This window comes from Globicephala melas, chromosome 6 (genome assembly GCF_963455315.2).
Source record: "Globicephala melas chromosome 6, mGloMel1.2, whole genome shotgun sequence".
In the NCBI taxonomy this organism is placed as follows: Eukaryota; Metazoa; Chordata; class Mammalia; order Artiodactyla; family Delphinidae; genus Globicephala; species Globicephala melas.
In genome coordinates this window covers 89263304-89277526 of record NC_083319.1, presented here as the reverse complement: position 1 = coordinate 89277526, position 14223 = coordinate 89263304, and the positions used below count along the sequence as shown (strand labels likewise).

Below are 14223 nucleotides of genomic sequence, written 5' to 3'. Positions count from 1 at the left end.
TGTGCCCTGCAGTAGCAGGCAGATTCTTAACCACTGTGCCACCAGGGAAGTCCCAAGTCACCTTCCTTTACCAGTATTATCTTTTCCCTGAGGCAGCTGTATACCAGGGCAGTCTGTCAGGTCAGATTAGGAACGTTTTGTTTTAAATTTACCTAGAGTTTTACCAAAGTTATCTCTAACTTTATATTTTTTACATGCCACCAGAAGTCACTGAGTAATCCTTTTTACCAATGTCTTTAGGGACAGGATGTGGCAATTGACCCCGGGGAGGAGGGAGTATGGTTCTGGGTGAGTAGCATGTTAGGGTCCCTAGGAACGTGGAGGTGGACAGAAGAGCCATCTATGTCTCACCATGCAGTCCATGCAACCCCAGCATTCCCAAGGTCAGGGCACATGGCAAGGCTCACAGTGGGCCCTCAGGATGAAGCCTGGACTCAAAGGATCTCCTCTCTCTTGGCTTCCCTGAAGGGGAAGCGGGTAGCAGCTGCACCTGCTGTGATCAGTGTCCAGCCAACCAGTGATCTTCATATCCACCGTACGTGGCCCCTGTCTGGGTTTCACACTGGAGCCAGCTGCCAGAGAGAAGAGCAGCATGATTTCAGGCATTTTGAGTTTTATGGTATATCTAACGTACTATGCAAGCTTACTAGAGTGAGATTGATGATCAGACTTTCTGGGATCCCTTTTGAAGGAAAGTTGAGTATAAATTGTGCATGAATAGAAAGATGGGCTTCAATTATTCTGAGTTCCACCTTTTAAGGCAGGGGTCCCCAATCCCCGGGCCACAGACCAGTCTGTGGCCTGTTAGGAACCGGGCCACACAGCAGGAGATGAGCGGCGGGTGAGCGAGTGAAGCTTCAACTGTATTTACAGCTGCTCCCCATCACTCACATTACCGCCTCAGCTCCTCGTCATATCGGGTCCGCTGCGGCATTAGATTCTCATAGGAGCGCGAACCCTACTGTGAACTGCGCATGCTAGGGATCTAGGTTGTGTGCTCCTTATTTGCAGGAAAACAAGCTCAGGGCTCCCACTGATTCTGCATTATCGTGAGCTGTATAATTATTTCATTATATAAATGTAATAATAACAGAAATAAAGTGCACAGTAACAGCAATGCACTTGAATCATCCTGAAATCATCCCCCTCCCCGTCCGTGGAAAAATTGTCTTCCAGGAAACCGGTCCCTGATGCCGAAAAGGTTGGGGACTGCTGTTTTAAGGCATTGCAAGAGGTGGCAGTTTGGGCACTTAAGACCTTCCAAAGAAGGAATTCCTGCTTGCATGTTAGTGTTAATTGAAGTTAACTCAATATATTCCTTTCTCAAAAAGTCATCCTGTAGTTTCATAAGAGCTAAGAAGTACTTCCTAAAATCTAAAGACTTTTCGGGCTCTAGAGAAAATAACGTTAGGGGCCTGGAAGGTTGAAAAATTCAACCATTATGCATTGTGGAAGTGAGAGCTATTTATAATTGCACTCCTGGAAGAGAACCACTTTTAACAGATTGATATTTGGTACTCCAGAATTGTTTTTAAATGTACATCCTGCTAATATTATTATTATAATGTCATCATCGTCATGTATTCAGTGAGCTGCACATTCTTAACAGTCTGGAATTTCAGTGCACAGATTCATGGTACTGGGCTTTAAGCTTTTAGGTCGTGGAAACTTGCTTCTAGTAAGAAGTCTTATTCTTTGCTCATTTAAAATTTATATGTGGATATCCTTAAATGGAAAATAAAAGACTGAACTCAAAAGATTTTTGCTTGTTTATATCTTCCCATCAGAGCTTCCTTCCCTGTCCCCATTTGGTTTTAAAGTGAAGATGGGGGACTTCCCTGGCGGTCCAGTGGTTGAGACTTCGCCTTCCAACGCAGGGGGTGCGGGTTCAATCCTTGGTGAGGGAGCTAAGGTCCCGCATGCCTCAGGGCCAAAAAACCAAAACATAAAACAGAAGCAATATTGTAACAAATTCAATAAAGACTTTAAAAATGGTCCACATCAAAAATAAATAAATATTAAATAAGTAAAGTGAAGATGGAAAGGTTGGCATTCTGAGGAATCTGCTGAAATCACTGGGGCTCAAGAATAGCTTTTCTGTCTCTGTTTTACAGATTGTGGGTGGATCACAGGTCACTTTGCTGGGAAGGAGGGACAGAGTCATGGGAAGGGTTTGTGTTCCCTAGGTGTTACAGGATTGCTTTCAGTTTAGCTCCTTGCTGTTGAGGGACTGGGCCTGCCCTGGGCCTGCGGGCAGAATTCTTCCGAGTGAGCTGAAATGCATGACCTAGCCAGAGGAGGGGAGATTCGCGGTCCAAATGCAATCTGAAAGATAGATTTTATATTTATAATATTTTATAAAATATTATAAATATTTTAAAATATTTTCATCACCTCAAAAAGAAACCCAGTATCTTATCTGTTAACAGTCACTCCCCATTTCTCCCCCTCCCCTACCCTCTGGCAACCACTAATCTACTTTTTCTTCTGTGGATTTGCCTCTTCTGGACATTTCATATAAGTGGAATTATATGACCTCTTGTGTCTGGCTTCTTTCATTGAGCATAATGTTTTTTCAAGGTTCATCCACACTGTAGCATGTATCAGCACTTCGTTTTTTCTTTTTATGGCCAAATAATAGTCTGTCGTGTGGGTATACCTACCATGTTTAATCCATTCATCAGTCAGTGGACATTCAGGTTGTTCAGCCACATTTTGGCTTTGTGATGCTGTGTGAATATTCAAGTACAAGTGTTTGTGTAGACATGTTTTCATTTCTCTCAGGTGTATACCTAGGACTGGAATTGCTGGTCATATGGTAATTCTATGCCTAACATTTTGAGGAACTACCAGACTGGTTTCCACAGTAGCTATACTGTTTATACTCTTACCAGCTATGTGTGAGGTTTCTGACTTTTCCACAACCTCGTCAACACTTGTTATTGTCTGTTGTTTTATTTTTAGCTGTTGCAGTGGGTGTGATGTGGTTTTGATTTGCATTTCTCTGATGACTAATGATGTTGAGCACCTTTTCCTGTGCTCACTGTCCATTTGTTTACCTTTTTTGGATAAATGTCTATTCATATCTTTTGTCCATTTTTAAATTTTTTATTAATGCGTTGTAAGAGTTTTTAGAAAATATATTCTGTATACAAGTCTCTTATCAGACACATAATTTGCAAACACTTTCTCCCATTCTGTGGGTTGTCGTTTTACTTTCATAATGGTGTCCTTTGATAACTCTTCTGAGACTCAGGCAAGGTCAGCGTCCTGGAGATTACCCACAGACAACTTGGCTGCATATTGTCTCCAGTAAAATAGTGTCTGCTCTACTGCAGCCTTCTAGGCCCAGAGTCATATACTGGGTCTTCTCCCAGAAGAGCTCCATTTCCTATCGTACACTTTTAATATCCCTTCTCCCTTTTGTCTCCATTGCTTCTGTCTTTAGTATTCTCATAAGCTGACACTTGGCTCTTTTGCCCGTCCTGGGGCCTTCTGCCCATTTATTTGTTCACTGTTTCTTCCCTAGCTGGCCTGGACCTCTTGGTGGGTCATCTTGAACTGGTTGTACCAACATCACCCTTCTCTTGCTCCTTCTTCCATCTCACCTGCCCAGCAGACCCCTCCACCCTAGATAGGTACTATCTAGAGAAGATTTGAGAACCACACAGCTAATGGATGCCACTGCAAACTTATGGTCTAATTTTAAAAAGATCTAAATAAATGAAGAAATGTGTGTGTTTATGGCTCAAAAGGTTCTGTTGTTATATAGATTTACTGCATCCCAATCAAAATCCAAGCAAGCTTTTTTTTAAGTAGAAATTGAAAAACAGATTTTAAAATTCATGTGGAATTGCAAAGGACCTAGAATAGCATCAGAGATGTTGAAAAGGAAGAACAAAGTGAAAGGACTTAGCATTAGACTCACTTTAAAGCTATAATAATCAACTCAGTGTGGTACTGACATAAGGGTAGTTGAACAGATCAGTGGAGCAGAACAGAGTCCAGAAATAGACCCATATATATATTTAATTATTTTCACCAGAAGTCCCTAAGTAACTAAATGGGGAAGGGTTAGTTTTTACAATAGCTGGATATCCATATGCAAAAATTAAAAGAATATAAAAATTATTCTAGAAGAAAATATAAGAGAGGATCTTTATGACCTTGAGTTAGTCAAAGATTTCTTAGTTAAGAAAATGAAAAGCAAGCAACAACAGTGGGAGAGGAGCTATTTGCAGAATATTGTCTCTGGTAAAGGACTTGTATCCAGAATGTGTAAAGAACAACACAAGAAGAAGATACACTACGCAACAACAAAAAAAGATGGGTGAAATTTTGAACAGACGTTTTACAGAATATTTAGTAAGCACACAAAGAGATGCTCCATGGAATTAGGGAATGCAAATTAAAGCCATCATGAGCTACACTACCTGACCACTGGAATGGGCCAAATGAAGGAGACAGATGATGCCAAGTGTCAGTGCGTGTCAGCACCCATAGCTCTGAGATGTGGCTGTTGGGAAGCAGAATCCAGAATGGTCACTTTGAAAACAGTCTGGTAGTTTCTTACAAAGTTAAACGTATACCTACCATATAACCCAGCAATCCCGCTGCTAGACATTTACTCACGAGAAATGAAATCCTATGTTCACAAAAATAATTGAACCTGAGTGTCCTGGCAGCTTTATTCATTGTAGTCTCAAACACACCAAGCAGTAGTCAGCTGGTGAATGGATGAATAAATTGTGGGACAGTCATACAATGACATGCTGATAGCAGTGAAAGGAACCAACTACTTTCTTATAATATGTATGAATCCTAACAGCATTATCTTAAGTGAAAAGTCGAACACCAAAGAAATACATATGATTGATTTTATGTAAAACCCTGGAAAAGGCAAAAGTATGGTGATAGAAAGCAGGTTAGTGGTTGTCTAGGGCTATGATGGGAAGGGGCACAGGGAACTATTTGAGGTGATAGAAACGTAACACTTCATAATTATGGCGGTGGTTACACTAATGTATGCATTTATCAGAGCTCAGTGAATTATGTGCTTAAAATTGATGAATTTTACTTTAAGTAAAATATCTCAGTAAAACTGATTTTTAAAATTATGGTCTCCAACTTCAACCAAACTATCAGTGTCAGCAGTTAATCCTTTTATTCTCCTTAATATTTATCTTCAACATTCATCATCTCTTCAGACCTCTCTTCAGTTTCACGCTTTCTCTTACAGAGAGATCCTTTATCCGAGGATGGTGAGAGTCCTCAGCTTCTCGTTCCCCTGTTTTCATTCTTCTTTATCCAGGCCCATTTTACTTCCTGAGACTAGACTATCCTGACATTCTTGAGCTGTTGTCACTGAACACATCCAGGGAGCCCTGCGTTACTTCGTCCAATCAACTCCTTGCTCCTGTGTAGACGCCCCCCTCTTTTGGTCATTGGCCCTCAGTTTGTAAATGTGGTCTAGTCTCCCGTATTCTCCTAACTCTCTTTTTCATCCTCGAATCTCCCGAAGGCAGCCTTCCATAATGTCCCCAACAGCTTAATCCACCCTCACTGCCCCCTGCGCCCCTCCCCCCCGATTTCTGGTGGACACAGTTGGGTCTTTGTCCAAGGCTGTGGATTTGACAAATGCTTTGTCAAATGATTTTCAGCCTCTCTGGAGCACTTGACACTGTCAGTCATCCTGCTCTCCTCACCCCTCTGGGAAATTCCTGCCTTGATTCCCAGACCCCAGCTTTGTTCTGTATTCCTTATTTCCACATCCTTTCCTTGTCTCTCGTGTGAGCTGGCTTCCTCTGGTTGCATGTGCATTCCCTAGGATCCATCTCTGTACCTTGCTGTGATCCTCACACTTTCTTTCTGGCACATCTCATCTGCCCTTAAGGTTTCAACTACTATGTTGATGACTCTCCAGTGTACTTCTCCCAAGAGACCCCTTCCCTGAACCGCAGGGTGTATCCCACTGTCCACCAAGTCATCTCCACTTGGGCACTGCACCTGTGCACCAAATTTGATGTTTCTAACTTAGAAATGTCATCACCTTCTCTAAATAGGTTTATCGTCCTGTATTTTGTTTCCCGCTAGTGATACCACTGTCCCTGCAGTCATCAGGTTAGAAATTGAGAATTATCTTTGATTCTTCTCCTCTCTGCATCTGACTCTCTACATCTGGCCTTTCCCAACTTGCTGACCCTATCCTTCTCGACCACCTGTGTTATCGTTACTTAGGTTTACACAGGAGCTGCTAATGTTCCCTCCTTTGTTCCTCTGCCTTCATGCCCATCCTCCGTGTGTCTGGAACTCAGGCCTGATTTCATACCTCTCCTTTTGAAAATCTTTCTGTAGCTCCTTTCATCGACAACAGGGGTTTGGGTTTCACGGATCTGTTGGGGAAAACAAAAGTTGGGAGGGCTACTGTTGTGTTACCAACTTTTAATTATTCTAAATAAGAATGTTAGAGGAAAAAGGAACTCGCCGTCTACCATCATTTCATAGAAAAGGACATTTAATGCTAAAAGAGGCATAATTTAGAGACGACTAGACCAGAGTGTGGTGGCCAGGTGTGCAGTCTGCAGGTCAGGTGGTGGCCCAGCTACTCACCTCGTTGGCTCATGTGGGTGCCTGAATGAACTCCTCTGTCAAATGGGGAGTACATTTAAGAGTACACCTCACAGCATTGTTTTGCGGATTAAATGAAGTGATGCATGCTGAGAGCAGTGTGTGGCATATAGTCTAGAAGAACTCAATCACAGGACAGTACAGCCCCAGCTGGATGCAGACACTTCTGCAGGAGGGAGCCCAGGCCTGCCCTCCTTTCCCTGTGAGCCTACTGGGGACCCTTGCTCATAAAACAGTGATGGAATTTTTCTTTGTTGACACTTAATACTTTAAATACTTTAAATTCAAATCCATTAAATCCTTCAGTATATCTGCATAACAGTTTCCCCCTGCGGAGCTCACATTTAGCATTGTTTGTGATTAATTGCATTTTAGCATCCTTTTCACAGCTATATTCAGGCAAATGTATACAAGATATGGATACACGTCGTAACTTTTAAAGAATCTCAAGGCGTAGCCATAACGGTTGTGGTGTTTAAATGTTTTCCTTACTCTTGACTCCTGTAGAAGATACTAGTCCTCAGGATGTGTTCAGCGATTCAGCGGTTGGAGGGCTTCCTACAACAAACCGCCAGAGCCCCCTCACACAACTCTTTTCGTTGGTCTGGGGGCTGCAAGACGGCACTGGGTTGGATCTCAGGGCCTGCACTCTGAGAACCAGAGGATGCAGAAGCCTTTCTCCCTCCTCCGCTGGGCCATGAGTCCTCCAGGATGTCCTCTGAGGGCCCTGTTGGAGTCTGGTCAGCATTTTTTCTCCAATAAGAATGTGAGCATCTTGAAGTCAAGACCCTGGGGAGCAGCTCCGTATTCTTATTTTCTAGAATGATACCTTACCCACAAGTGAATGTCGATCAAATCAGGTTTCTAGTTTTCTTCCTGAAAATTGCCAAGATTTGTAATCCTTTCGCTTTGCTCTTTTCCAAATGGCAGTGACGTGGATCAGGTTCTTCTGCTTCAGCAATGATATTATGTGAAACTTGTTTTTATAATCACTTGCATTTAAAGAGCAGCCAAGATGTAGCTTGGGAGCAGTAGCACCAACAGTCTCAGAGGAAGATGTGGGTGCTCACCCTGAGTTGGATTTGGAAGGCTGGATTAGGAATGAAGCTAGGGGAACGCGGGGTGGTGGGGCGTGAGGGAGGAGTCCGGGCCATGGGAAATTATAAAGGATGCAGTTTCAGGGTGGTGGTCATTAGCCTCTCAGAAGGATTTAGGGGCCCTCTAATTATAGGATCTGCTCACTTCAAGGATTTTATAGCCTTAGTGTTGTGGGGAGTGGGGGTAGTGAAGACGAGGATATCCACAGGAACCAAAGTGACAGACTCTGTCATTTTCACTTGAGGTGGGATGGGACAGTATGCGGCTGCCCAGTCGTCTGTGGTGTCCCGGTGTCAGGGTGCACACGCTGGGAGAGGCTGCCTGCACTACCACATTAGCTCCCAACTGCTGGAGGAAAGCCCTTTTCATATTTTGGACATCTATGTACCCAGTAAATTCTGTTCTAACCATGTTAATCGTCATTTGTTCCATATATAAACTCCTTCTACAGTGGCCGGCCTTTCCAGTACTGTATGCAACATAATGAGGTAAGCCTAGGCTTTCAGACTGCCAGGGGGGCATTCTTTGGGCAACTAGTCTCAAACTGTAGTTAGAAACAGAAAGTCGAGGCCCAGAGAGGGGGTTGTCCAAGGGCCTGGAGGCCACTGGCCATTGCAGACTCTCCTCAGGCAAGGCTGTCCCCTTCCCTGTGGAATGTGCTCACCAGGGGGGAAATGTCGATGGTAGGACAGCTCAGGGTTTCTGTCCTGACTCCTCATTCCTGGGGCTGCCACCAGCTGGCCCTCCTCCCTGTCATGGCTGTGGGACTATTAAACACCCCAAACGTCGGGGAGTGGACAGAATTTCCATTTCTCCCAGACTGGCTGGAACGCACTGTTCCAGGGACCTCTTCTTCATGGGGCGTGTGTGTGTCAGTAGTTTTTCATTCTGCAGAGGGGGAATTGGGTTTCTAGGAATGTGCTTGTGGTCTGCAGCCTCAGACATTTTACTAGTTCCCTGGAGTTCATTGTGATGGGATTTACCTTCACCAAACACTGACCAGAGCAAGGAGATAAATGCTTCCCTAGGAGACAGAGCAGCTAACATTTTCAAACACAGAAAACATTATTTCAGAAGAAAACCATTGCTTGGGACTTCCCTGGTGGTCCAGTGGTTAAGTTTCTGTGCTTCCACTGCAGAGGGCGCGGGTTTGATCCCTGGTCGGAGAACTAAGATCCCGCATGCTGTGCGGCACAGCCAAAAAAAAAAAAAAAAAACATTGCTTTTCTAAAGAGAAATTGAATATACTCATGTGCATCTGAAACTTTGCATGATGATACCCTAATAGTATAAATATCTATTTTTCCAGAAGTTCTTCCATTCTATTTCTTAATATTTTTTGTTTTTTCTTTCCTTTTTTATTTATTTATGTTTGGTGTCTTAAAACAGCAAATAATATCTTACAGTTCTAGAGGTCACAACCAAAGTGGGTCTCACTGGGCTAAAATCAAGGTATCAGCAGGGCCAGGGAGAATGTTTCTTCTGGAGGCTCCAGGGAGAGTTTCCTGCCTTTTCCAGCATCTGTAGGTGCTGCATTCCATGGCTCATGGCCCTTCCTCCATCATCAAAGCTGGCAATGGCCGATGGAGTCCTGCTCTACCTCATGTGTGAAACCTGCTCCTCTGCCTTCCTTTCTACATTAGAGGGTCCTGTGATGACATTGGGCCCATCTGAATAATCCAGGGTAACAGGCTTGGCCTGAGGTTAGCAGACAGCCAACCTACCCCCTCCTGCCGTGTAATGTACCACATTCATAGGTGTGGTGGGCAGGAGTGCACAGCTCTGGAAACACAAAGCCTTTAGATGTTTTTGCCATCTTTTTTATCTTTATGATCTTTGTGACTAAATAGGAAATAAAATGTCATTTCATACTGTCATTCAATTAAAAAAAGTTTTATAAACAGAGTTAGTACCTGATTCATCTTTGTTTCTAAGAACATGGGCATACCTTAGCTTTGTTAAATTAAGGTATCTGTTTTCTTTTAGTTTTCATGAAAAAGTCCAAAACAAACCTTTTTAAAAAAAATTTGCTTACTTACCTTTTCCTGGTATCAACTGTTCTTGGATAGAAAATATTCCTACACTTTATTCCATGTGTCTTTCACCAGACATGTCCCTCAGCAGTCAGGGGTACCATTGTCCTCCCCTTCAGAGCTTACCTTGGCTTTTTGCAGTGGTCTCAGGTGCTTGGGGCTGCATTCATCCAGCACAGCCTCCTGGTGCCTGGTGTTGAAAGAAAGGAAGCATCTGTGGCCCAGGGCTTCTCTGTGCCGTGCTCACATGAGCAGGTTGCAGACATCCCAGAAGTAATGGAAGGCTGTCAGACGCTCTTTTACCTAGCCAGGTTGAAGGAGCTGAGTTATAGTTCAACAACTGAAAGGGAGATCCAGGGCTTGATTCTCAGACCACCAAAGTCTTGGGGCCAAGAAATCACAAATTGATAATAATCAGGCCCTTAGAAGGGAAACATCACCTGGAGTTTCTGGGCCTGTGTTCAGAATTAGTGTATTGACACGTGTGCTTGTCTCCTTAGGTCCGGGCCCACCAGCTGGTCTTGCCACCGTGTGATGTGGTGATCAAGGCTGTGGCTGACTACGTTCGCAACATCCAGGATACCTCGGACTTGGATGCCATAGCTAAAGATGTTTTCCAGCATTCTCAGGTACAAATACAAGCTCCTGGGTAGCGCTTTGTGCTATGGCGTGTGCTGGGTTTGGAAGGGGTTTGAGAGGCACACACCAGCCGTGTCCAGGAGTGCTTGCCCAGCTGTCAGGCCTCTGCCAGCCAGGAGCGCTGGCACCTCACCTAGCTCCTCCAGCCTCCCCTCCGGCCTGCACAGAGGAGGGATTGAGGTAGATGAATGGTAAGGTCTCTGCTGCTCCTAGATTTGCCATCACAATTTAATGGGATTTCTACTAAGAAGACAGACGAATCAAATGGAATTGTGGACCTCTGATTTGTCCATCCCTTCAGGTGATGATCAGGGATTTCTTCTTCCTTTTTTGGAAAGTAAGGATGTGAGGGGGGTCAGGGTTAGTAGAAGAGGTGAAGTTTGTGTAACTTCCTGTTTGCTCTCTGAAGAACTAAAACTGCTCCCCCACTTGCTGGAGATGAAACTGGGTAGCACCAGAGACCTGGCCAAGGAAAAGTTGGAGGACTGCATCCCAGAACTCAGGTCTCCTGACTGCCATGTCAGACTCTGATAAGTGCATTGCTCTAAGAGAATGAATGTTCGATTTGTTTCTTTAATGATAATCTGTTGATTTTCCTTGAAGATTTTAATGTCATTTCTGAACTCTCATTTAGCTTGAAAGGCTGAAGATTATTATACATGTGCTGAATTATAAAAAGATATTAATACACATGACCAGTGGCATACTGATTTACAAAGGTTTTCCTGCGTTTATTTCAGTCTAGAACAGATGACAAAGTTATTCGATTTAAGAGAGCAATTGGATATTATTCAGCGACTAGTAAGCCTATGGCATTTCACCCACCACATTACTTAGGTAAGTAACTCAAAGCCTCTGTGATGGATGCTGACCATGCAATAACCAAAGAGATTTAAATACTCACCCAGTAATCTTGTTGGTTTATTCTTTTGAATTGAGATTTCTATAGTTATACAAATAAGTATAGCAGAACTTCCTGGGCAGACTCAGTGGTAATTCCTGAAAGTGTTGAAGAGCAAGAGAAAACTTATGAGACTGGAGGAGAAGAGCAGGCAGCCATGAGGACCAAGGCTAGCAGATGACAGTGATGCTGAAATCTCTGTCTGTGTGGTGTCCTCTTGCAGAGAGCACCAAGGACATAGAAGACCCTCTGGATCTATAAGTGCCTTCATAAATGCAGTGGATTTGTGTCTCCTCTTGCTGCCTTTTTTGGCAAAATATCAAATTTCACTCAGAGATTTGAAATTGGGGAATAAAAAACAATTATAAACTGTTTGCCTGAAGGCTGCTTGATAGTGAATATCTCATGGGAGGTTGTAAAGCACTAACCCTAAATACCAACCTCCTTCCTGAGTGAGATTGCCTTTCTTAGGCTCCAGAGCAGTAAAGCTATGAGAAATCATATTGCCAACCGTTGTTTCAGTTGTGCTTATTTCATATAATGAAAGAAGTCATGTTCCTGAGATTGTCTGTAGTGACATTCTAGTCCTCATATGACAATTGTACTTTAAACATTCATTATAATATACTTGGGACTAGAACATTTAAAGAGAAGGAAAATGTGGGGAGAGAAAGGATAGAGAAAGACACTTGACTTAACATTTGGCGTTTATCTGAGCTGATAACAGTTTGGAAGATGCTCTGAAGAGGAAGGTGAGTTTTAAATTAGGTTTAAGTTTGAACTTCTTAAAAATATTTACTGTTCTATAAAGTGCTTTCATGTTCTTATTAAATCATCAAAGGACATTATGAGGTAAGTATTTTATAAATGAAGTCAATACTCTTAGAATTCACTTTCACTCAGTGGTTTATGGACAACAGTGGTGTAATTGGTAAAGAATTTGGGGTATTTAGGGTGATGTTTTCAAGCAGGTTAATGTAGGTGATAACTACCTACAAATCCTTCTATAAAGCATTTCCCATTGCTTCTGACTGTTGCAGTCATCTGAATTGTACAACACGGGACTTAACAAAGCACAGTCACAGAATTACAACAGGGCAGGAAGTTTGGGGCAGTGTAGAGTTCAGTGTATGGCCTGGAATATTGGGATGAAATTGAGAGAGGTTGAGGCAAGATTGGGAAGGAAGGTTTATTTCAGGTTAGATACACATAATTTGGAGCAGGCAGAAACAGATTAATGTAAAAATCACTTTTATTGTTTTTTTTTCTGATAAGTATAAAGAAATAAAAGTATCTGGAGAAAGTGCTCATTGATTTCATCTATATGTGCTGTTAGGGACCCACTAAATGGAGAGTGATGACTGAAACGGAAATCAAGAGCATAGAAGAGGCAACACTGAGTTGGGGAAATACTTTCTTGGCATCCCAAGTGAGAACCTAAGACATATTTTCCACAAAAATATTCTTATAAGTAATAGGTAGGTCATAAGTGGTCTTTTCCAACCATAGTTCATTATATTATTCTACAGGAAAACACATTCAGAATTTTGAAGAACCAATATTGGAAAATAACTTTCTTGTTCATTAGACCCTGTCTGTATTAATCATTTTAGAAACTGGAATATGTGTAGAGTTTTGAAGAAATCTTACAGAAAAATGGGGAGAGTTGACTCTACCCAGAGGTTTCTAAATCCGGCTAGAATTTTAGGTTCTACCACAGAACAGTTTTCAGAAGCCTAATTGGCCTCAGGGTTCTGTATTTTCAAAAGAAAAACCTTCCTGGCCAGACCCCATGTGGACTGGCGTTGGGGGGTGACTGCTGTGTCTTCCATGCTTTTCCTTCTGAGTTTGTGGTTCTCTGCAGCATTGAGAAAAAAACCTCAGATCTCCATACTGTTATTGGATGGTGTGGAATTTACAAAGGAAGTGCACATGCTCCCTGTCCCGTTGCTGGGAGGCCTGGTCTGCATAGTGTGTGGTCTTTTTCAGGGTGGAAAAAGAATTTTTTCCAGCCCATGCTGTTTTTGTACTATGAACTCCCAGAAATTATCTATATTATATAACATATTATAGATTATGGATATTTAATATATAATACCTATCTGTATATATGTATATTTCTGAATTATCTACTAGATAGAGTTTTAAAATGTTACAGGTGAGATTAATATTAATTTTCAAGCATTTACTGTATCAGAAACACTGTGTTGGGAATGGGGGATCTAGATATGATTATAATTTTTTCCTTTCCATCATAGCACTTAATGTCCACCATCTCCAGAGAATCTGCAGTCTAAATGTAAGATATGTCAGAATTGAGTTGTCAGCAATATTTGGCTTCCTGGTTGAACAAGTAGTTCTTAAACCTTAGCTGTGCTCCAAAATCATTGGCAGAATTTAAAAATAACAAATAACAGATGTTAGAGGCCCGCCTCAGGTCTGTGAACGTGGACTCTGTAGGCGTGAACTAATCCTAGTGTATTTGTGGAAAGCTGTGCAAATAAAACAGAGGCCTTGTTAGTCTGAAGAAACATGCACTGTGTCCTCTTGGCCTTCCTCAGTGAAAAATAGATGAGCTCTCACTGCACACCTACTAGAATAGCTTAAGATCCGGAACACTGTCACCACCAAATGCTGGTGAGGATGTGGAGCACAGAAATTCTCATTTCTTGCTGGTGGGAATACAAAATGGTACAGCCACTCTGAAGACAGTTCAGCAGTTTCTTACAAAACCAAACATACTCTTACCACAAGATCCAGTAATCCTGCTCCTTGGTATTTACCCAAAGGAGTTGAATACTTATGTTCACACAGAAACCTGCACATGGATGTTTATAGTAGCTTTAGTCATTATTGCCGAAACATGGAAGTAACCAAGATATCCTTCACCAGGTGAATGAATAAATAAACTGCTACATCCAGACA

At 42.4% G+C, this 14223-nt stretch overlaps 1 protein-coding gene across 3 annotated transcripts in view; it reads left to right on the top strand.

Moving 5' to 3' along the window:
- FAM120A (family with sequence similarity 120 member A) overlaps positions 1–14223 on the top strand; it is a 103606-nt gene that overhangs the window by 28300 nt on the left and 61083 nt on the right. For all 3 annotated transcript variants that reach the window (XM_030847279.3, XM_030847280.3, XM_060301160.2), the window contains exons 4-5: positions 10259–10387; positions 11138–11234. In XM_030847279.3, coding sequence (XP_030703139.1) covers positions 10259–10387; positions 11138–11234 — 226 coding nt within the window. The remainder of the gene's footprint in view (positions 1–10258; positions 10388–11137; positions 11235–14223) is intronic.